At 34.6% G+C, this 22,650-nt stretch overlaps 1 protein-coding gene across 1 annotated transcript; it reads right to left on the reverse strand.

Moving 5' to 3' along the window:
- Positions 1 to 3,094: 3,094 nt before the first annotated feature.
- LOC117378524 (uncharacterized) lies at positions 3,095 to 14,176 on the reverse strand. Its single transcript, XM_033975141.2, has 7 exons — positions 14,112 to 14,176; positions 13,205 to 13,261; positions 10,833 to 11,219; positions 7,828 to 7,947; positions 5,487 to 5,537; positions 3,667 to 3,732; positions 3,095 to 3,518 (listed from the first exon to the last, which is right to left on the reverse strand). Exons 2-7 carry the CDS (start codon positions 13,251 to 13,253, stop codon positions 3,460 to 3,462), a joined length of 732 nt encoding a protein of 243 aa, XP_033831032.1. The 5' UTR covers positions 13,254 to 13,261; positions 14,112 to 14,176; the 3' UTR covers positions 3,095 to 3,459.
- Between the last annotated feature and the right edge of the window lie 8,474 nt (positions 14,177 to 22,650).

The following is a 22,650-nucleotide window of genomic DNA, read 5'->3' on the forward strand; positions in this document are numbered from 1 at the left end:
AATGTACACAGTGGTAACAGAGCAGCAGAAGGGGCTTAAAGCACAAAGGACAAGTGCTGAGAGGCTTAGCCAAATATTAAAAGAAACAGTGCATATTTTAACTTTTCAAAATCCTGTGAATGGTTTTAATAAAAACTATTCACAAACAGTGTTACAATTGTACTTTAGTCCTGTAATATAGATTCATTTGTCTTGTGCTTTGTGCTTCTTACTGTGGTACCGTCGTTATCTGTGTCTTGTTGTCTCTTTGTATGTATGTGTGTGTATATATATATATATATCTCAAGCTGAAATTGAGTAGACCTATGAATTCCACACATAGGTCATAGTATTACTTCATATCAGGTTGTAACAAAAAGAGTTTGAGGATGAATAAAGATAATTCTGATTCTGAAACAAATCACTGGTACTGTTCCATCTGCCTTTTCAATATGCTCAGACAGATAACACACAGAGCTGCTATCCACACCCAACCTTGCACATCTTAACAACTTCCCGCTCTAATGTCTGTTTTAATGTGTCTATGTTGTTGTGAATTTGTATGTCAAACAAGCTCTGTGTTTGTGAAAGAATTTCCCCTCGAGGACAATAAAGTGTAAAGTCTATTGTCTGTCACTATTGCTGGATTTCAGATGACAACATTTTATAGACCAATAATATCTGCAGATATTAGAGTGGGGCAGGTAACTATAATATTGTTAAATGCAGACTTTTGTTGTAACACAGTGAGTTCTTGGGTTTAGTCGCTAATAGAAATGATCAGGTTCAACTTTTGTGCATTTTTCTTTAAGATATTTCATGGCAAACTTGAGCCATGATCCTGGTCAGGGGCACCTACCCGAAGGACTAATTTACTCTGTGTTTTAAGTTGATAAGGAAACCCACCCAGACACAGGTAGAACATGCAAACTCCACATAGAAAAGCACTACGCTGTCCCCAAAGCAAACCAAGGACCTTCTTACCACCCCATATTACATTTCATTTCCTGTCTCTCTCTTGCGTCCTGACATTGTAACATGTGTATTCTGTGCTTAAATATTGCGTTGGAGCGATATTCAGATTCCCTGGAGGATAATCCCTGTAATCTGCGCTCATCTGTCATTGTTTCTCTGTGGGACGTTTGTGAGTTGTGGATTAAATCATTTTATATGTGACCTGACGAGCAGGAGAGGGGGCACAGGGACAGATGGAGTCTATGTGTGCATAGGCAGGTCTAAAGGATAAAACTGATTAAAATGGGAACATTTTTGTATTTGATTTGAGAAAATGGTTTAATCAACAAATAGCATATTGTAACAGATATTTTTGTGAACAGCCATATTGCAAATCAAACTTCATGCTGAAATCAAGGCCATACCTCCTTGTCTAAGCCTGATGTCATCAGATTTCTGAAGCTAAGCTGGACAACTTGGGCTTGGTTAGTATTTGGATGGGAGGCCACTGGGAATAGCAGGTGCCACAGTGGGGCACTGGTGGGTCCCATGCAAGACGCTTCACCCACATTGCCTAGTAAGAATGTGGTGTGTGCATGAGTGTCAGTGGTGGTCAAAGGAGCCAGTGGTGCAGATTGTCAGCCTCACTTCCATCAGTCTGCCCCAGGACAGCTGTGGCATTGAGTATGGAGTGAATGAAGAATGCAGTGTATTGCACTCTGGGTGTCTTGAATTGTGCAATACAAATTAAATGTATTATTATTATTTTATGGTGACTGAAGTGGGCAAATGTGAACAAAGTATTTTTGCTAAAGAACACAACAACACACAGGTGACAATACAAGTAAACTGATGTATCGTGTGTTCTCAACTGGTAACTGTGATTTTCCCCATCGCCTACCCTCTCTATCTTGTTGGTAAAAATATTCTTTTTCTGCTCTGCGCCAAAACCTGAGCAAACTCCAACAGATCAACAGTATGTGCGCACAGGTGACAGTATGTGCGCACAGGTGACAGTATGTGCGCACAGGTGACAGTATGTGCGCACAGGTGACAGTATGTGCGCACAGGTGACAGTATGTGCGCACAGGTGACAGTATGTACGCACAGGTGACAGTATGTACGCACAGGTGACAGTATGTGCGCACAGGTGACAGTATGTGCGCCCAGGTGACAGTTTATGATGGTACATGTATTTGATCTAGAGATTTAGCACATTAACAGTGTGGTAATATTGCCAGTTTTACTACTGTAACATAGTCAAATAGAGGAGCTTTTATTACTAAAAATATATATTTTGGTCCTGTGGCATCACCTGCTTGTCTCCATGGAGATAAATAAGTTTAATGCCATACTGTGGAACATTTTTAGCAAAGCAGTATCTCCCAGGAGACAAGCAGGTGGTGGACAAAATTTTTACATAGTGTACCTTTAAACAGCCTTCATGTCAGCACTACCAAAACATTACATATAAAATCAAATGTGTATAAATATAAAAGTGGGTAGAATGAGACAGAAATATCACAAACAGGAAGTTGGTGTAAACGATGCAGGAAACCACCGGCTGCTCCAAAACCACTGCATCTCATGAGTTAAAACAAGTCACATTGGATTTATTCACAACAATTCACATTTTTTTTGTGTCCAACTATAATACTGGCATTATTGTTACAATTATTATTATTATTATTATTATTATTATTATTATTATTATTATTATTATTTACATTCATGTGTGTTTTTATTTTAGATTCCATGGACAATAAGGTATTTATCACAATTGAGGGGTACCTACCAATATTTACTTTACTTTCTTTTCTTTTTTTTTTTTCTTTTTTTCTTTTTTTTTACATTTGACCACCAATTGGGTTGATATTGTTTAAAGGTTGTTCATATGTTCAACATAAATGTACAATACTGATACATACTAAGTGCTAAATCATATTGTACATGTTTTACAGTATCCTTCTACATTGTAAAAATAAAACTGTACATATCAACAGAAGTGGGTAGAGTAGCCAAAATTGTACTCAAGTAAGAGTAACAATACTTCAAAATAATATTACTCAAATAAGTACAAAGTAGTAGTCCAAGAAATGACTCAAATAAGCATAAAAAGTATAAGAAAACTATACTCAAGTTAGAGCAACTGTCGTGGCATAGCATCTGATTTATAATTTGAAGCTAATGTAATTTTAAGGTCAAAACATAAAAAATCCACAAAATCATGTATTTTCAAAAAATAGACAAAAAAACGAATAAAACAAAATCATATTTGAAGGAGCAGTGTGAAAAAATTACTCTATCACAGTAAGTTTTTATACTATAAGAGTGGCCATTTTCACTGTTAGGATTTGAGCCTTGCCCTTGAAGAGAATTTGGACTTTTATCTTAGTCCTAAGCAGTAAGTTTAATGGAGTAGGAGTGAAGGGATGCCATTAGAAAACTACTCTGAAAAGCACAAATGAATGAAATAAACAAATGATGGTGCATAAAGCCACATGTATATGTTTCTGTTTGATGATGTCAGAAGTTGTAGCTGTTCCGATTGGACGGCGTGTTGCCCACCACCAGTCGATCTAAAGCTGAAACAATAACAAAATTAAATTGATATGAGTTTTAGACGAGTGGTTCTCAAGCTTTAGACAACATTTGACATATCTTGTAATGTGTCAATATTAAATGAAAATTTATTTATATTTAGACTCAAATATCTAAGGTGAATCATGTTACCGGGGTAAGAAGAATGCTTCTGTCCATCCAGGTTTTTGTTCACAGTTTGTCCTCGTTGGTAAGACACTGAAATACAAAAAACATTTAAAGACAGTCAAAAGAACTCACTTTAAACTAAGCTTGTCATGATAACACATTTTGAGGTTGATATATTGCTGAAAAAATATAGGCAATAATCGATAATACTAAACTAATTTATTATTATTCTAATTTATGTTACTGACCATAGATGACACATGTAGTTAAATGGACATAGCTAGTGCGTTAGCCACTACACTCCAAATAGGAAGTGATCATAGGTGCACTTCTGGCTCCATCACCTCTGGCTCCAATTCACTTTACATTGAAAAACTGTCACCCCTCTCTCTTTAACTGCTGTTGTGAGGATTATCATTTTAGTATTAAAATGTTCATATTAACCCACTTTACATGATCCTGGTATTTTTATTTTGCTAGTATGTCCATAATTCAACTTATGAACACTGAAAACAGATAAATCAAGCACCTTCTTTCCCTGAGCATCAGGTTTGATTGACAGCATTGCTAAGCTAGCACTCCTTGCTAAACAAGCAGTGCAAACGGGAAGAGGCGTTTCCTTGAACAGCCTCGCTCCGGATTGGCTCCAAATAAGGAACACATGTCCAAATTCGCCCCTAACTTTAAAGTATAATTATCTCCACAAGAACTATTTTAAATATATAATATGGTTAAAAACACAAACTGAAATAATTAAATAGCAGACTGAAACACTTTAGTTAGTTTGCATCTATGCTCAGTCATTTATTCAGCCTTCTACAGCTCAAATCAACAGAAAAATATCCAACAGTTCCCACTTGTACAAAGAAAAGTGTCCACGATAAATATTGACCCATAAAAATGATTGTTCCATCTGCCGTGTATTAAATAAATTGATATAGTAATTGTCGTGATAGGCCTACTTTAAACACTTGAGAATACATACAGAACATATAAAGGTGCACTATGTAATTTTTCTAATGGAGGGCCACCACCTGCTTGACTCCATAGAGATGCTATTGCTTTGCCTGATATGTTCCACTGTATGGCATTAAACTTACATATCTTGCAGTTCTTCAAATATGTTAAAAGTGCCTTGCAAAATAAGCATTCTTAAATGTACAGTACGTTCTGCTCATACTGTGTATTTTGTACTTGTATATCAGAGTCTATTTTTATTTACTTTTTAAATGCATGCCCTTATTTTTATTGTATCATAGTTTATTAAATTTACTATTATCTTTTACTGTTGCACCATATCGTCAAAGCAAGTTCCTAGTTTGTGAGTTTTGTTCACTGACAAAGGCAATAAAACTGATTCTGACTCAGATATAGGTCTGTCAAAAGTATCATAAATCAGATACTAATCGATACTAAAACTAGATACTCATTTGAGCAGTTATCAATACTAAAAAAGTCACATTTACAGGACAGACATGAATCTTTCCTGAATAGCATTAGACTGATCTTGAGTTGTATCAGAATAAGTATAAGACGTATAGACTAGTATACGCCTATGGACCACTATGGTAATATAAAAGAAAATACTATTATTTAATGTTGAAAATCTATAGAAAGAATCAAATCTATTCCTTAGTATCAAAATCGTTATCAAAAGTTTGACATTTTAGTCTCGTGACACTGTTCAGATCTGAGCTGTAACTTGATATCATCCACTTGTCCATTTTGAGATGTATACATTTATTGCCATACTGTGGAACATTCCAGGCAAAGCAATAATATCTCCATGGACACAAGCCGGCAGTAGACTCCCCACCAGAAAAGTCACTTAAATGTAAACTCACCACTGTGACTCTGAGTGGGGCCAATCCAGCGGTTCTTTCTTTTATTTGACACTGAAATGATAAACAGCACAGTGGAGTAAGCAGCTTTTACTGTCACAGCCAACCTGGGGCAGACTGACAGAAGTGTGGCTGTCAATCTACGCCCATGGTCCCCCATTATAACCACCACCAATGGAAAAACTACAGATGCTATAAAACGTTTGGCGCTCGAGCAGCATTTAGTCAACATTTAAAGAGGACCTATTGTGCTTGTATCAGCTATAGTAGTATAGTTATAATCTATGACACCTGTGGATCATTAGGTTATAATATGCACATTTTTTGGAGCTGATGGCGCCGATAGCTGCAGATCACGTTATCGAGCAGCGGATTTTTTGTTTGTGTCAAAATGATTATGCACTGCCAATTAAGAAAATAAAACTGGACAACAAAGTATGTAGAGTGCAGTGGGCGTTTACCAGGGGTGATTAAAATGGGGGTTGATGAGCAAAATGTCACTATTATATTCTCATAGCCCGTACATTTTCATGTCATCACTTTAAAGCATGAACATAACTTAAATATCTGGTCTGGTGAGGGGAAACTATAACATGGTTGAAAGCTCTAAAAAGTGGAATTTGCATAACAGGTCTGCTTTAACTTTGTTTAACTTGTTGGTATCTCTCTCCTAAATTGTAGACTTGAGAGTTATAGTCATTATAGAGATCAGTTATTTAACCCATTATCTGCCAAACGTATTGAAAAAAGTATAGAAAACTCTGGATATCCTTGACTTAAGTTTACTGAAAGTAAGCTCAGACCTCAGACCTAAATCAAAACAAGGAGAACAATAGTAATAGCCAGTATGCTAATAAGTATCTGAGTGATTATTAGTGTCCACCAGTATCTGACCAGAACTGAAGAAGCCACTTGGATGAGCAGTGAAACGTCTTCACTCAAAAAACTTGTCAATTGAATTTTCTTCAAAGGTCCGGATCATACCTCGATGACTGAGGGAAATATACTGAAAGTAATTTATAAAGCAAAGGGCAAAATATTATCTGTAAATATATTCAAAGATGATCTGAAATAAGAACAAGCCACTAATCTAAAAGGAGCAGGTTAAAAAAACAGATTGAAAACAAAGGCAAAGAACATTCCTGTGAAAGAGTTAATTTATGGAATAATCTAGATAGAAGATTAAAACAAAGAAAGAATTATGCCGTTTACAGCGAAACGACCACATTAAGTATGAAAAGAAAACTGAAGCTGGATATCTCTTTGTAATGGGTTAATGTGATTCAAATAAAACGTATTGTGTAATGTCAAAAGTAACAATCAGTGTGGAAAAGGCAGATACCCTAAGATGGCTCTTTTTTCTGCTTCTTTTCATTCATTTCTTTTATTTTTAGCATTATGACACTGTTGATGTTTCGTTTTTACGGATTAAATAATTTAAAAATAAATAAAATAAACAAACTATTAATAAATAGGACTGACGCCTGAAGTGTTTTGCAGCTAAGCACGTCTCTGTAATGTAATGTCAGTACTGTATTCTCATAGCCCCCGTATATTTTCATGTCATCACTCTAAAACATGAATATAATTTAAATATGTCTCTGATACGTCATATCTCTGTCTGATATGGTGATTCTCATGAGTCCTCTTTCTTATAAATACGTAATCCGATGTTTAGGTTTAATAATCTGTAAATTTAACCTCAAACCTCAGAGATCAGGATTAAGATTTCAGATGATTGAAGATTATGCTCAAGAAACAATAGTGACTTAATCCAGAGAACACTAAGAAAATGTCTGTTTAAAATATAACCAGTCTCAGATGTGTCCTGTGAGTGACCTATATAAAAATATTACATTAAAAAAATCCATCCTGTTACTAAAATCAGTTTGCAGTAAACCCAAAATGACTCTGTGAAATAATCAGTTGTGTTTAAAGCAGTCGGAGCGCATATCACCATTATTAACTTACTCAGAGTTGTTTTCAAATTGAATGGAAATTCGAGTAACCTGTCTCAGACGAAGCCTGTCAGTGCTGCAGTTTAAACAGGAAGTCAATGGACCTGTTTCTATTATTAACCTGCAGTTTACGATAAACAAAATGTAAAATAATAATCTACATAATTAGTTTAATACTAAATACAAAAAATACATAAGAAGTATTCTTTAAAAATATTACACTTATGATGTTATTATGCACATAATGTATTTAGATCAAACATGGATGACACATAGAACCTCCTCACCGATGAGGGAACAACATTATAACATGGCAGAAAGCTCTAAAAATGTGTTTTTGTATAATTCCCTGTCTTTTAAGTACATTTTTGGCTCATAGTACTCACATCTCTTCTGCAGAGCCTTGATGGTGGGTTTACTGAAGTAGATCAGCAGCAGAAGTATGAGCGTCAGACAGAGCAGAGCTGTGGCCACTCTGAACCCCACAGGCTCCTGTACCACCTCCACTGTACAAGACAAACAGGTCAGAGAACAAGCAAAGTAACATACCATATGGAAACAGAGTTTTAAGAATTTATTTGATTAAGTCTGTCAAAAAGAAAGTGAGAATTACCATAATTATTCATAAAGATATGTTACAATAAAAAACCCATGCAATAGCGCACAGTGCAGTTACCAAACACGGGCTAAGAGTCGAACAACCTCAGAGCTGTAAGAGTAAATAATTTGCTTGATTGGGTCAAAATAAGGTCCTCTGATTTAGCAGATTGAATTTGGAAACAAATCAAAAAAATTTTCTTGTCAAACATTTGTGATTTTTGCTGTAGACTTTGCAGCTGAGCCACCTATGAAATTGCAATTTTGATTTGATTGAATCTTGCAGCCCTGATCTGAATCTTGCTGAATTGGCTGAGATGGAGCCTAAATATCTCCCCTCATTGCCTCCAGTGTTGAAGTTCACTGTAGAGACTGTGAGAGTCTTGGAACAATGGAAGCATGGAAACCATGGTTTGGTTACAGCACGTGCAGTACAGGGTGTCCATAAAGTCTCTTTACAATTTAAAAATTGAATTACAAAGGTAATTGATAAGATATATTAATTAGATTTGTTCTATTGTACTCAGTGGTTATAAAAGTTTTTAATCTCATTGCATTTTTGTATGCTGTTGATTAAAGAGGCATCTTTTTGAATAAATCCCTAAGAAATGGCTACTCCTCAGGAGAAGGCACAATGTGTATCATGGTTTGTGGAGACAAAATCGGATTCTCAGAATCAACGAAACAAAGACACGGGACATTACTGAAATAAAGCAAAAGATACAGATGCAATTGTAACATTGATGAGGCCATGCTACAGCGAACACGGCAAGAAATTGTGCACCATTTTAATGTGCTTTGTGCAACTAATGGTGTCCATATACAGGTGTATTAAATGAGCTAAAAAAAAAAAAACTAAGAAAAACTTTGGAAACCACCGAGTCAGATTAAGATATTTTATCAGTTGCCTTTGTAATAAATTTTTTTTTTATTGTAAAGAGACTTTATGGACACCCTGTATATCATGTATGTTAATTAATATGTGCTGTCTCCACCAAGTAAACATAATACACAATAATAATAATAATAATAATAATAATAATAATAATAATAATAATAATAATAATAATAATAATAATAATAATACATGTGTCAAATGTCAAAAATTGGATTTTTTTTGCCATAAAATAATATTTTTTACATTATTATTTTATTTTCCCATTTTCACTCGTTACGACACACCATGTAAATATTTAGTCGTGCGTACTTTTCTCAGTATGCAAATTCCACCTCTAAGTTCATTTGATTATTTTGCTTCTTGTCTGATTTTCATTTGTGATTTTCTCGTATCTCAGCGCTGTTACTGGAAACATCACTACACTATTTAAATGCACTTTCACATGGCAGAGGCTGACGGGGACAAATCAGGATCAAAAAACTGTTTGTAAATGTCAAACCGCAAAAACAGACAGGTTATGAACAACTTTTACAATCACATGATGTAACCAACCTGAGCTTCAGCTTTTTGAAAAGTGTCGTAAAATATGTTCATTTACTTTTGGTGTTTTCAATTTTTTTAAAATTAACTGTTTTATCACTTTGTGTGATTGTATGGTGTTAGGGAACGCCAGAATAACTAATGAGAGAATAACATAATATAACATAATCGGGTCAAATTGTAGGCTGATCTTATGGTTACGCTAGAACACCGTGTTAATATAATGTCTAGATGTCTCATAGTCTTTTGATATATGCAAAGTCCTTCAATATGTTCTTCACTAGGGACCACTCGACAGACTGCCTCAATATCTCATTTGTTTGTTGAGCTTTAATACGGCAACCTTTAATACAACTTTTAATACATGAACTTTTAATACAAGATCTCATGGTTGTGTATGTCTAAAAACTGGCCGCACTAGAACTGAAATGGGACATGCAAAACTGGATACTTTGGTGTCACAAATGCACTTTAATAATCTGTCTATAAACATTCGTAATCACATCTGGAGCTGTTTTTAATGTTGTAAATAGACTTATGTACTTTTATTTGTTTTATTGTTTTTTTGTTTGTATTTCTCTCTATTTTAAACAGGACGCCAATGAAAAGGAGAGTCTGAGTGCTTTCATTTTGTTCTCCCTGTGTAAACGAAGATAAATAAATGAAAAATAAATAAATATGACGCAGCCCAAAAAATATGTGAAATTTTTAGCATTTTTGCAAAAAAAACAACAACCAAAACCCAATTTTTTATTTAAAATCATAAAATTTGCAATCCATGATTTTCTTATACTTATGTAAGAATGTTTTTCCTATATCCGTGCAGTGTGTCGCATTATGAGATTTGGACATTTGCGTTTCTTTTTCCTTCGCTCTCTTTGATGTTTATGTTATTGTGTATTTAAAGTTACAGTATTACTTGTGTGCCTCCTATTAAAGTCTATTTTTATTTAACAGATTATTTTTTGCTTGCCATATAGTTTATATTTGACTCTTATTCGTTGGTTTATGTTGCCGAAGCAAATTCCAAGTTTGTGAAATTTTAAACTTTTAAAAATGATTTCTGACATCTTCATTTGCTCTGAAAAAGATGTTACCTCGAAAAGCTTTGGCCCGTCCCCATAAAGGACTTTTATAATATTTACAACAGAGCGTCTCAAACCTTATTTGACCTCTTTTTTATTCTATCCCAGTGAGTTTTTATACTTGTGTGAAGCATCTTTAAAAGCGCTGTATAAGTGTGATGTATTATTATTATTATTATTATTATTATTATTATTATTATTATTATTATTATTACTGCAAACATGATCATCTTCACTGTTTATTATATTTGAAAACATCTTAATTCTTTACCTTCACATGTGACGTTCAGAGTCTCACATGTTATTTCATTTGCTTCGTTTCCTGAAATCTGGAGTCCTTTTTTGTTTTGTTCTCTCCCCTCTTTCTCCTTTCCTTTGCATCCCTTCTTCCTCTCACACACTCCGCTCAGCAGATCTAACACTCTATCTTTACTGCTGAAACAAACATATTTAGTCGCACTTGGGTCTGATTGGGTTAAAATCACCCGTCCGTTGCAGTTACTGCCCCACTCCACCGTGAGGAAGCCCAGGTGGAGTGCACTGCTCAGGGTCACGACGGGGGGACAGGTCTGGGGAGTTGGAGTTGTGGCGGTGGTGGTGGTGGTGGTGGATAAATTATGAATTGTGATGTTGTGATTTTCAGATGATTTTACTGAATCTGGAAGAGAAAAACATATTTATATTGGTTACAGAGGCCGAATGAATAACAATAATAAAACAGTTCAAATAGAGCATACAGTGCAAGATTGGATATTTAGCCTGCATTAAAATGGCTTGAATTCAAAATATAAATAAATAAAAATCATAATGTGATTAATTTTGTCATGGTTCGATTGGATATAACATTTTACATTCAACATTACATATAACAGAATATATATTGAAACCGGAAATATTTAGCCAATTTTTAATTTGGATAAAAGTCCAAAAAATCTTGAACAAAGAAAAATGCTATATATTCAAGTCCTTTTACATATCTATATATAATCTATATTTGTTGAGTATCAGTTTTAAGTTTTTGTTTTTGCAGTGTTTGATCATTTAGATTTTTAAGCTGACACTGACATCATCAACCAGCGACGAAAGCAGCAGAAACACTAACGTATTTACAACTAGTTTTCCCTCCAAAAGCAGCACTTAGAAACAAAACCAAACTGCATTCAATTATTAAGTATTTTATCATCTGAAAAAGCTTTTCTAAAGCTGTGCACATGCCCAAAAGGACATATGAATATATACAATGTGCCAAAGGGTTTGTGAGAGCTACAAACAAGATTTAAATTAACATTTGAGACTGAAATATAATCTAATACAAGAATCCCACACATTACACAACATGTTTGTAAAGTACAGTTTGTATCTTTTACACAGAGTAAGGCCCCATGGAAAGGCAGGGAGGGCATCTGACTCACAGCGACATTTCAGAACATGTTTTATAGCGAACTAAACAGAGGTCAGCAGATTTGACCAAGAATAAGACACAAGGACATGGCAGGGGGTCTGCTACCTGCTTGTCTCCATGGAGATGTTATTGGATTACCTGGAATGTTAAACAGCAGGGCATTAAAACTGCTATCCTGTATATGATAATTACAGGTGTTGTATTGCCCAAGAATACCTTGCTTGTTACTGTGAGCAAGGTCACCACTCCACAGATTTGACCTGTAACTTAGTCTAGTGATGTCACCTGCCTGTCTCTATGGTTAAATATAAGTTTAATGCCATACTGTGGAATATTCCTCCTTTTAAACATATCAACTGTTCACAAAAACCTTAATATCTGAGTTTCTAGTTGACAGTACATCATATACATTTAAATACTATATGTTTATCATTCAGCGTTTAATTCAGATTTCACTTTCAAAAGCATGTCAGACATTGTTGCATGTTGTGAAGAATATTACCTTTTGTCCTGTGCAAAATCAGACATACATTTAGCAACATTTAGCAGGAAAACCTGTTACAGAATGTAATGTTTTAGTCATTATGTCAGTTCAATAAATTGATTGAATATGAAATAAAGGAACTATATTCTGTTCTTGCTTGTCTTTATAGATAATGCAGGATGTTGTATGCTCAAGATAATACTCTTTTGTTCAAGTTTGGTTCATGTTCTGATGATGTAAAGTTGATGTTGTTTAATTCATGAACCAATATACACTTCTTACCTCTGGACTGATTATAAAAAGGCCAGTCTCCAGAGGCTGCAGGTGGATTATAGTGAAGCTTTCCGGGAGGAGGCCGCGATGGACTAGTGCGACCAAGATGTTTGTCACTGCACGAGTGAACACTTTACAAGCTGTACTAAGAACTTTAATGTACAGTTTTATTTGCTGGCTGAATAAGTCAGAAAATGAAATAATAATATCACTCACAAACATAAGATTCAGTGCAATCCGCTATCAGTCCAAGATGTCACAGAGACACTGGTCTAGTTGTCTTTTTTTAAAACACAAATGTTTACTGTTTATATTGTCACTCTCCTTGTCTGTGAAAAAATGAACCATGCGTCTGAAATAAAGATGAATTGAATTGAATATATTCTACTTTGACCACGTAAATCACAAAACTCATCAAGAAGGTTGTGGATTTTATCAAATTAATTTAAATGCTGCAACTTGAAAACATATGTTTTGAGCTCACCCAGAGTGAAGATCAGAAGAGCAGAAACTGCCACAAACCAGAAATCCATCGGCGAAACTTCACAAATAGAAACAAAGTAAATTTCATCAACAAACTGTGTGAATGAAAAGTTTAAAAGTCCGTCCAAAGCGGATGACGACGGGGTAAACGTGTCGTCTCAGAGGGAGATGCAGTGTAGCTGAGTTCTGGTGCAGATTTGAAGTTTGGGGCAGAAGTTTTGCAGATTTCCTCAGTTCAAAGAGACAGAAGAGAGAGAGGAGCAGGAAGAGGTGGGAGGAGGAACTCTTAGAAAACACCACTTTACACTCAAACTGTGAGAGATTTGACTTAAATAAAGCTCATTCTGGAACATTATAAACATGCACATCCCAATGGTAAAATATAATGATGCAAAAATAAGTAAGTCTATAACCTCTAGAACAACATCAACATAAATCATTTTCTGTTCGTTCCGTTCTTATTTTTTATGGTAAAAGTGCACTATGTCACTTTTCTGGTGAGACATCTTCTCCATGGAGATGTTATTGCTTTGTCTGAAATGTTCCACAGTACAGCATTAAATTAAACTTGCATTCATTCAAGTAAAAACCTGACCCATAATTCAGCCTTGCGGGGTCACATACTCATCTCTGTGGCGATAGATACGCTTTAAAGCCATACTGTGGAGCATTCCAGGCCAAAAAAGCATAACATTTCCATGGAGGCAACTGAAAAGTTACATAGTGCATCTTTAAATTTGAACTTCACCAAATCTGACTCCGTCCTTGTTCATGCACTTAACAGTTCTTTCATCTTTGTTATTCAGGACGGGTAAAAAAAAAACTACACTTTTTAAACAATATTGTCATTTTAAACACAAAATAAAGTTTCTATAATGTTATAATCTTTATATTTGCATTTTTCTTACTTCTCTATGACGATGCCTTTCCTCTGCTCTCTTCTGTAGGAGCACATTATCACACTTTTAAGTACATTTGTGTTTTTTCCGTCTGCTCTGAACCCTGACTCACAATGGCGGGGTGAGGGTTCGATTCTCATTTTGTCTCATTCGTCTGGTGGGTTTTACGGAGTCATGAAAAACAAAAACCCCAAAGACTTTCACCTCCTACAGCTCAGAGCGGGGCTACATTAACCCATGAGGGAGAGGAAGCCAATATAGCTCCAAAAAGTTTACGCAAAAGGCGGCATTAGCTAAAATTTTACTCAAGTAATAATACAACACTGTATGAAATGTATTTATAAGGGACCACTTGATAGATTGCCTGAATATCTCAGTTGTTTGTTGAACTTATGGGAACTTATAGTGAAAGATCTCATGATTATCTACGTCTAGAAATGAGCCGCACTGGAACTAAAATGTGGATAAAAAACTTTTGGTTATTTTGCTTCCCAAAAATGGAATATATTTCAAGGACATGCAAAACTGGATACACTGGTGCCAATAACGCGCTTTAATAATCTACTCCTTAATTACCCTTAAAGCAGACGTATTATACAAAATCGATTTTCTTTTAGAGTTTTTTACCATGTTATAGTAGTTTTCCTTCTCATTTTTCCACTCAAAGTTGTATTTAGAGTGATTCATGCATGTTTGAGTGATCTTTATTCACTGCACTCAAGATGTCATTGCTCCCATCTGCCCACTGCTCTTTACTTACTTTGTTCTACAGTTTTATTTTCTAAATCTATGATACACTACATTTTTGGCACAAATGAAAAATCCTCTGCCTCTTACTAGTGTGATCTGTAGAGCACTGTCCGGCAGAGTGGTTTACAACGGCATTTTGTTGTAAAGAATCGGGCGGAAATTGGTTCTGCAATTTTCCAACCCAGAAGAAGTGGATTTGTTTCTTTTATCAAGTTGTTTGAGATCAGTATAGCAACTTAAAATGTCCAAATTATAACATAATGATCCACGGCTGTCTTATTACTAAAAGCAAAATCCTTCTTTAATAAAGCATGAATAAAGATGCTCAGTAACAGTAACTTCTAACCCTATAACACATTAATTAAGCACTTACTAAACCTGAATAATTTCTAAGAACCTATTTGTTTACTGACATACATTTCCAGCCGAAGCTATAACATCTCCACGGCGACAAGCAAATAAAAGTTACAGAGTAAAACTTTAACGTGAATTATTTAAATGCAGTTAAATATAAGACACTATGATAATTTTATTTAATGTAATCTACCCATAAAAATGTAATGATCCTGCATTTTGGATAAACATTTACATTGTGAAATATACAGGCATAATTTGAGTGAATATATAAATTACGATGGAGCAGTAAGAAATTCTCAAGAACTTGTTTTCATAGAATATTTCTGATAAAAGTTTAAAACAGCAAACCGAAAAGACTTCCACCTCCCACAGCTCTGCAGCGTGAGAATAATTTATTTGAGAAAATGTCACAAAATGTCAGCGGGAAGCGAGCTGAACATGAACATAATATGATTGTACTTTTGTGTAATGTGAAATATGAGCAAAATTACAGCTAGAAAAGAGTTCACTCAAATAATGTTTAAACCTGTTGACTTTTTCATTAGAAGAGAAGCACTTCATTACATTTAATGAACTAAAACTCAACAATAAAATTTGACAAATAAATGTAATATATTTATTTACATGTTTACAAACCCAATATTAAACATTTTACGCGTCCTATTAAGAATCAATCATTTAGAGGTGCACTATGTAACTTTTCTGGTGGAGGGTATGCCACCTCGTCTCCATGGAAATGTAACTGATTTGCAATTTTGCCCAGAATGTTCCACACTACGGCATTAAACGTATCTATCTTCAAGGAGACAAACAAGTGATATTTACAAGTTGCATGTCAGATCCGTGCAAGATTGATACATTTAATGCCATACTGTGGAACATTCCAAGCAAGCAATAGCATCTTCATGTACAAGCAGGTAGCAGTCCCTCCATGAGAAAAGTTAGTCCAGTTGGTTATCGTAAGCGTCTGTCTTTCATTTCAAGTGGTTTTATTGCCAAAAATTGTAGCACCTGTCGTTTCGGAGATTGCACAGTTTTCTATCACTTAATGAAACGTGTGGTAAAACAACATCTCCATCAGAAAAGAAGGTTTCAGAGTCTCCCCTTAAAAAAGCCCCTTCAGTTACATGATAGAAGTTTGGATGTGCCACAAACTACGTGAGCAGAGATAAAAAAATAAAAAAAAAACACTTTCCAATTGCAATTTTACATAACAACTGTCTGTGTAATCCCTCAGTCGTCCAGGGATAATTCACAATAAAAGAAAATTCACCAAAAAAAAAAAAAGAAAAAAAGAAAAAAGAAATTGTCCTGTTGGCAGAAGTGATTTTTTTTTCTTTTACATCAGACAGTGAAGATGTTATGTTTCACTTCATATGTTAAAGGTGCTTGTCTCCATGGAGATGTTATCGCATTACCTGGAGTGTTCTACAGTATGGCATTAAACGTCTATACATTTATTCAGTTCCAGGTGTTTGTAGCGTGTAAAGTTACAGTGAGCACAGTCACTTCTCCACTGGACCTGACCTGTAACTTACACAGGTACTGGCTATACTCCGCCCCGCCCACTTTTGCAGTCAATTTAATTAAACTGCTCTTTCTTTGTGGTTTCAATGTAGAAAACTGGAAAAGTTTTGCTACTAAAAAATTATATAAAGTAGGTTGATTTGATGTTTATGTGCGACAACGAGTCAACACTGCACCAATTCTGTGGGAGGCGTTAAAGCGTCTCTGTGGTCCGTATAGAACTTATTTACTGTTAAGATCGGCCGCCCCGTGCAAAATACAACAACCTGAATGATGATGGCGGCGCCCACAGCAACTCCCTGAACAAGGTGAACAGGCATCACCTTTTTGTATGAAGATAAGACAAGCTTCATGTAGTGTTGAACTAAAACAACGGCATCTCCATGGAGACAAGCAGGTAACAGAGCCTCCGCCAGAAAAGTTATAAGGCTGTAAATGACGACACCCACAGATTTACTTTAAAATCAACAGTTTTTTATTTTTTGTCAACCCCAAAATGCAAAAACAAGAAAAAACATAACTAATTTAACAATCTACAATCGCTGCTCCTTTAAATTCCCTCCATTCTCGAGGATTCTTTGTCCACATGAAAACATTATCATTTCATTATTATAAATCCTAAATCACACTTATGTATGTCCCTTGTGCTTGGTCTAAAACGCCTGAATTTAAGAGGCAGGGCAGTTTTAAGTGAAGAAATACTCAAGTCTATATTCTACAGCTGTGTTAATGCTTTTCAAAATGGAGAGGCAAATTATACTCAAATAAGTGCATTTAGTTACAAATATGCAGCTATTCAAAACAATTTTACATTTTTTACAAATTAGTAACGTTTGTTTAGGTAATGAAATGTCCAAAAATGAGCCATTACATACATACAAAGCCAAAACATTTTCTTGAAAGATGGATCAAACAGGCACCATTGTTAAAATATTAGCCAAAATATTGAACATGCTGCCATTTTGCTTATTCAGTGATTCTCAGTAGGTAAAAAGAAGTCAGAGTACCTCATAATGCTATTTATATCAGAAATAACAAGTGAATTGCCATTAGAATAGGTGCAGCTAATTAAATGGCAAGTTGATTTTCCCTGTTATGTTGTATATTTTAAGATATTGGTTTTAAAATGAATAGTAAACTTTTCAATGACATATGTACTGAAAGTAGGCCACTTTGACGGTGAAATTCCTTGGCCTTGACAATTTCAATGCACAAAAAAATCGAAAAACAGCAAATAAAAACAAATAAAGCTACAACTCAACTTTATTTTACAACTAATTATTTTACATTAAAGGCCCCATATTACGCTATTTTCTGATGTATGTTATAATGTTGTTTCCTCATCAAAAGCATGCCTCAAATTATGTTTTGTTTCATTTACACAAGCTTAACACGCAAATTTAGGTCTCTCTCCAACGGAAAACTCTGTTCCACTTTGTGATGTCATATGGTAATACAGGAAGTGCTCCATAGATCTTCACTAGAATCATTTTGGATCATTTCAGCCCTTGCCGATGTCTACTAAACAAAAGGTAAAAAGTAGCTGTGAACTTGAAAACGACATGACAAGTTGGAATATTTTGAGCATTGAGATGTAGACAGAGATGTAATAATAAAGGATTACTTCAAGCACGTGAATGAAACAAAACACAATTCTAGGTTTACTTTTGATGAGGTATTCTAACATGACCCAAAGCTAATATGGGACCATTAACTAAACTAAGAAATAAAATTAAATCAAATTCACTTAACAATCCTTAAATTTGTCTCAACTAAAAATAACAGATAAAGGTGACAAAATATACTTATATAAAGTAAAAGCTTCATTTTATGGAGTAAAAGCATGACAATTTTAGTAGTTTAGTATTAAGCTGCGTTCTGCGATAGCGTGCACAATAATCCCTTAAATTTCCTATGCACTGGTTTTGTATCTTGGTTAGCAACAACAAATGCTTTGCTAACTTGTAACGTTAGCTTTTGCACCAATGCAGTGAAGTTTCCATTCGGTTTTACAGGGTTGGGTCAGTACGATGTGTTTACATTTGGGTAACCACCAAATTTGCAGAAGAGGCTGCAAACCTGCCTATCAAAGTCTGAACTGCACTGCACCAGTTTCCTACATGTTTTGGACTTGTGTGCGAACTTTAAGGGCAATGATCAAAAACAGTAAAATGCTATGTAATATAGAGCGTAATTCAAATACGAGTTACTGTGAATGGAAATGTAAAGATTTAAAGGTCCTATTTTATGCTACATCACTTTAATGTACTTTTATATGTTTATACCAGTGATATTCCTTATTTCCTTAGTTTCCTTATTAAAAACATATCTGGAGTTTATCATGGTTGGGAGATATGACTTGCAGTATTGATAAATCATGATTTTTGATATGATCTTATTTTGTCTCAATAACAAACAAACAAAATGTCTTTCTAAACAGAGCATAAATGGCACTGATTAGAAGTTTGTATTGTTTAAAACCAAAAATCTCCTCCCTCAAACCACATACTTTCACTGACGGAGAATTGTCTGTAGACCTCTCCATTAACCTGAGATGATCACTAACTCTTAGAAATGACTGCACCTCCAGGCACATACTTAATCAAATATCTGTCTCAAATGCAAAAGATATCCTTGTATCATTCAAATCAAATACAACTTCTTCTACCTCAGATTTAGGACACATTTTATCACAGAGCTGTATCACTGTTTGCACGCTTGGCATTTCTTAACCCTGATGAGCACACCTGTGAGCTGAAAACTATTCCAGGCGACTTCATCAAGAAGCTCATTGAGAGAAGGGCCAAGGGTTTGAAGCGGTGTCAGCAAAGGGCGGACAAATATAGAGTTATTTAAATTTTTTGCTACATAATTCCATATATCTTGTATCATGTATTTAATGTCTTCTGTTATATCGTTTGACTGGTAGTGAATAGGGAGACAAAAAATGGATACCATGTTTACTTGGAGCCAGATCACAGGAATGAGACCATGATTTAGTTTTTATCACCATTACAAAACCCTACTTCCTCCTTCTGTAACTTTGATTGTGATTAATTTTGAAACCCTGGTATACAAAATTAAAGTGACAAATGAAAAGGGCCATTTGAATGTGGACAATTCGAAAATTGCAAAGGCTGCCATTTTTCAAGTAAATTTCCTCCACAAACAACAAAATATCTTCTCTCTTATTCTAGTTTAGATCTATACAAACAAGTTCTGAAATGTGATTTTTGTATTAGTTAAGGAGTCAATTCTTCTGGACGTATTTAAAATGTGAACTTTGAACAGAATTCTGCTATTACATAAGAAAAATCGCAATTAAATATTTTTCCCTTTTATATGCTCATAAATAAGTACTTTTTCCCATTTATACTTTTTAAAATTTAAAATATCAATGTCAGGTTTTCCCAAAGTTCTTAAAACCAGATGAATGCATAATATAGGACCTTTAAATGACTAACCTGCCGACGCAGCCTCCTGTTTCAGTAAACTTTAATAAAAGCACAAATGATTCAGAAATTTCCAAACATTTAAGGACAGTTCTGTTCAGCTCGCGAAACAGTGTTGGCACTTAGATACGATGTGAATCGGCTGAATTTTAATGACGCACTATGTAACTGGAGATCGTTTTGCCTAAAATGTTCCACAGTATGGCATTAAACTTATGTCTGTAGAAACAAGTAGGTGACGCCACCATGACAAGATAGAGGGAAAATCTGTGGAGAGGTGAGTGCACTTAATAAAAATGCACGCTTTCAAGGTATTATTTTTCAGCAATACATTTTTAGAAATGTGTTGGTGTAATTAAAGTTTAATTACATACTGAATGCCATACTGTGGAATATTATAGACAAAGCAATATCATCTCCATGGATACAAGTGGGTGGTAGATCACCCAGCAGAAAAGTGCAACATTTGATTTAAATCACCAATTTTGCTCCTTTACAAAAAACAAACAAAAAAATACTTTTATAATAAGGTTGGGGGATGATGACCAAATTAATAACTTGATTTTTTTTGATTATCCCAATAATCTGATTTTATGTGGGCAGTAATTAAATTATTAATAGTGTCTGTAAAGGTCTTGATGAAGCTTAAATTATGAACTGTCCTGCCAAAAAGCACAGAAACATTTTCCAATGTCAAGGTCCTATACTAGAGCAAAGGAGCAAAATAGGCAACTTTTACATTAATAATACCCAAGTATTACAACCAACTGCATTAAGTAATCCTAAAGTTAAACAAATTAGGAAAATGTCCTAAATTCAATTGCACACATTTCCTTTGATTACAATACAATATCCCATTTTTCACACTTATTACAAGAATTATCCAAAAGAGACTACCTTATACGCACCATAGTCTGTCCATGACCCCTGTATTATTTAACTATACAAACCACATAGATTCTCAATGATAGTGTGAACTTATAGAAATAAAAACTATTTTCATCTGTGATCATTGTCAAGCATTTGAGTCCATGTTTTAACAAGCAAAAAGTCAAAGAAGATGAAGAGGAAAAAGGGATAGGAAAACAGACAGACCAAATGGAGGACAAATGTGGAAAAATGCATGGATTTAATTAGAGACTCAACTGTGATATCATTGTCTCATTAAAAACATGGGAGCCTAAACTACATGGAGTCTATACCACACAGACCTGGTTTAACCCTTTTAAAGAAATACGGTTTATTTTGAAGAATTGTTTCTTAATTATGAAGCTAAATTTGCACATTTATGTAGATATGATATAAAAATAACTTCAGTAAAAGAAAGCGTGTGCATACCACTGAAGAGATTTTATTCTGCACTCTTCCATTTTAAAGGTACAGTATGTAACTTTCTAGACATGTCACGTTATCTGCATTATTATATTTTAGTCTGTTTTTTTTTTGCCTAAAGAGTTACATACTGTGGCTTAAAAGTTAATTTTATTATGATAATTTATTTATTTGTTTGTATTGTGATTTTAATGGCCTTATTCAGTAAAGCACTTTCAATTACCTTTACACTATATTCAATCGGCGTGTGAAAACAGACATTCAACCATATCTCTATTAAAGACGTGTATCAATTGAAACGTGACTATTTTGACACGGGATTAAGGATGACTCAAACTGAAGTTTTGCTTTTGACTGATTTAACTGACAGCACCATCATCAGATTGAGTTTATATTGTTGGGAACTATTCTAATCTGACCTAACCTAAAACTGAAGATTCTGATGCCTTCTAGTGGAACAAAAAAATGAATGAACCTTTTGGTAACTTTGCTTCCCCCAAGTGATCAAAAATATATCTACAACTGTCAGCCCCATTCATACCAGTTAAAGTGCATACGACAGGTTACACTACACACTTTACGAAATTACTTAATTATTTTCCTTCAGACAGCAGATATGACAAACACGGAGGTAATTACATAACTGTTAAAATATGTTCCTTATGTGTGAATTATCCCTGCAATTTGGATGAAATTTTGTGTATTGATGACATCGATATGGAAATTCATTTACAGAACTCGGCTCTACTTCCAGGAACTTTCCACAAACTGCCACTTAACAGATGTAAAACTATGCTTAACATTAACAAAGGTACTATCCCACCAAATGAAGCAATAACAAGAAAAAATAGAAAACCTGTCATATGCACTTTAAATGTGCAGCCAGCTGTGGTTCCCTTGGTAACGTCCCAATCATTAGCACCAATTTATTAAACTATATGTATCCACTTCACATGACATGTATAAATATTTTCAAACAATTACAACTTTCTTTGGTTTAAAACTAAAATCAAATGAAAATAAAATGTTTTTGGATGCTATCTTGGGTTCTTGGCAGTATTTTTCACCCATTGTAATAAACTAAAATCATGCAAAATAAGTAGATTAGACACTGATATGGCCAAGACAAT

This window comes from Periophthalmus magnuspinnatus, chromosome 1 (assembly GCF_009829125.3).
Source record: "Periophthalmus magnuspinnatus isolate fPerMag1 chromosome 1, fPerMag1.2.pri, whole genome shotgun sequence".
NCBI classification, from domain to species: domain Eukaryota; kingdom Metazoa; phylum Chordata; class Actinopteri; order Gobiiformes; family Gobiidae; genus Periophthalmus; species Periophthalmus magnuspinnatus.

What these genes read in the sequence shown, in the direction of transcription:
- LOC117378524 (XM_033975141.2), bottom strand. Translation starts at nt 13,253, where the DNA reads ATGGATTTCTGGTTTGTGGCAGTTTCTGCTCTTCTGATCTTCACTCTG. An exon ending in TCTTCTGATCTTCACTCTGG is followed by an intron (nt 11,220 to 13,204) that starts GTGAGCTCAAAA and finishes TTTCTCTTCCAG; the next exon opens with ATTCAGTAAAATCATCTGAA. An exon ending in TCTGAACGTCACATGTGAAG is followed by an intron (nt 7,948 to 10,832) that starts GTAAAGAATTAA and finishes TGTCTTGTACAG; the next exon opens with TGGAGGTGGTACAGGAGCCT.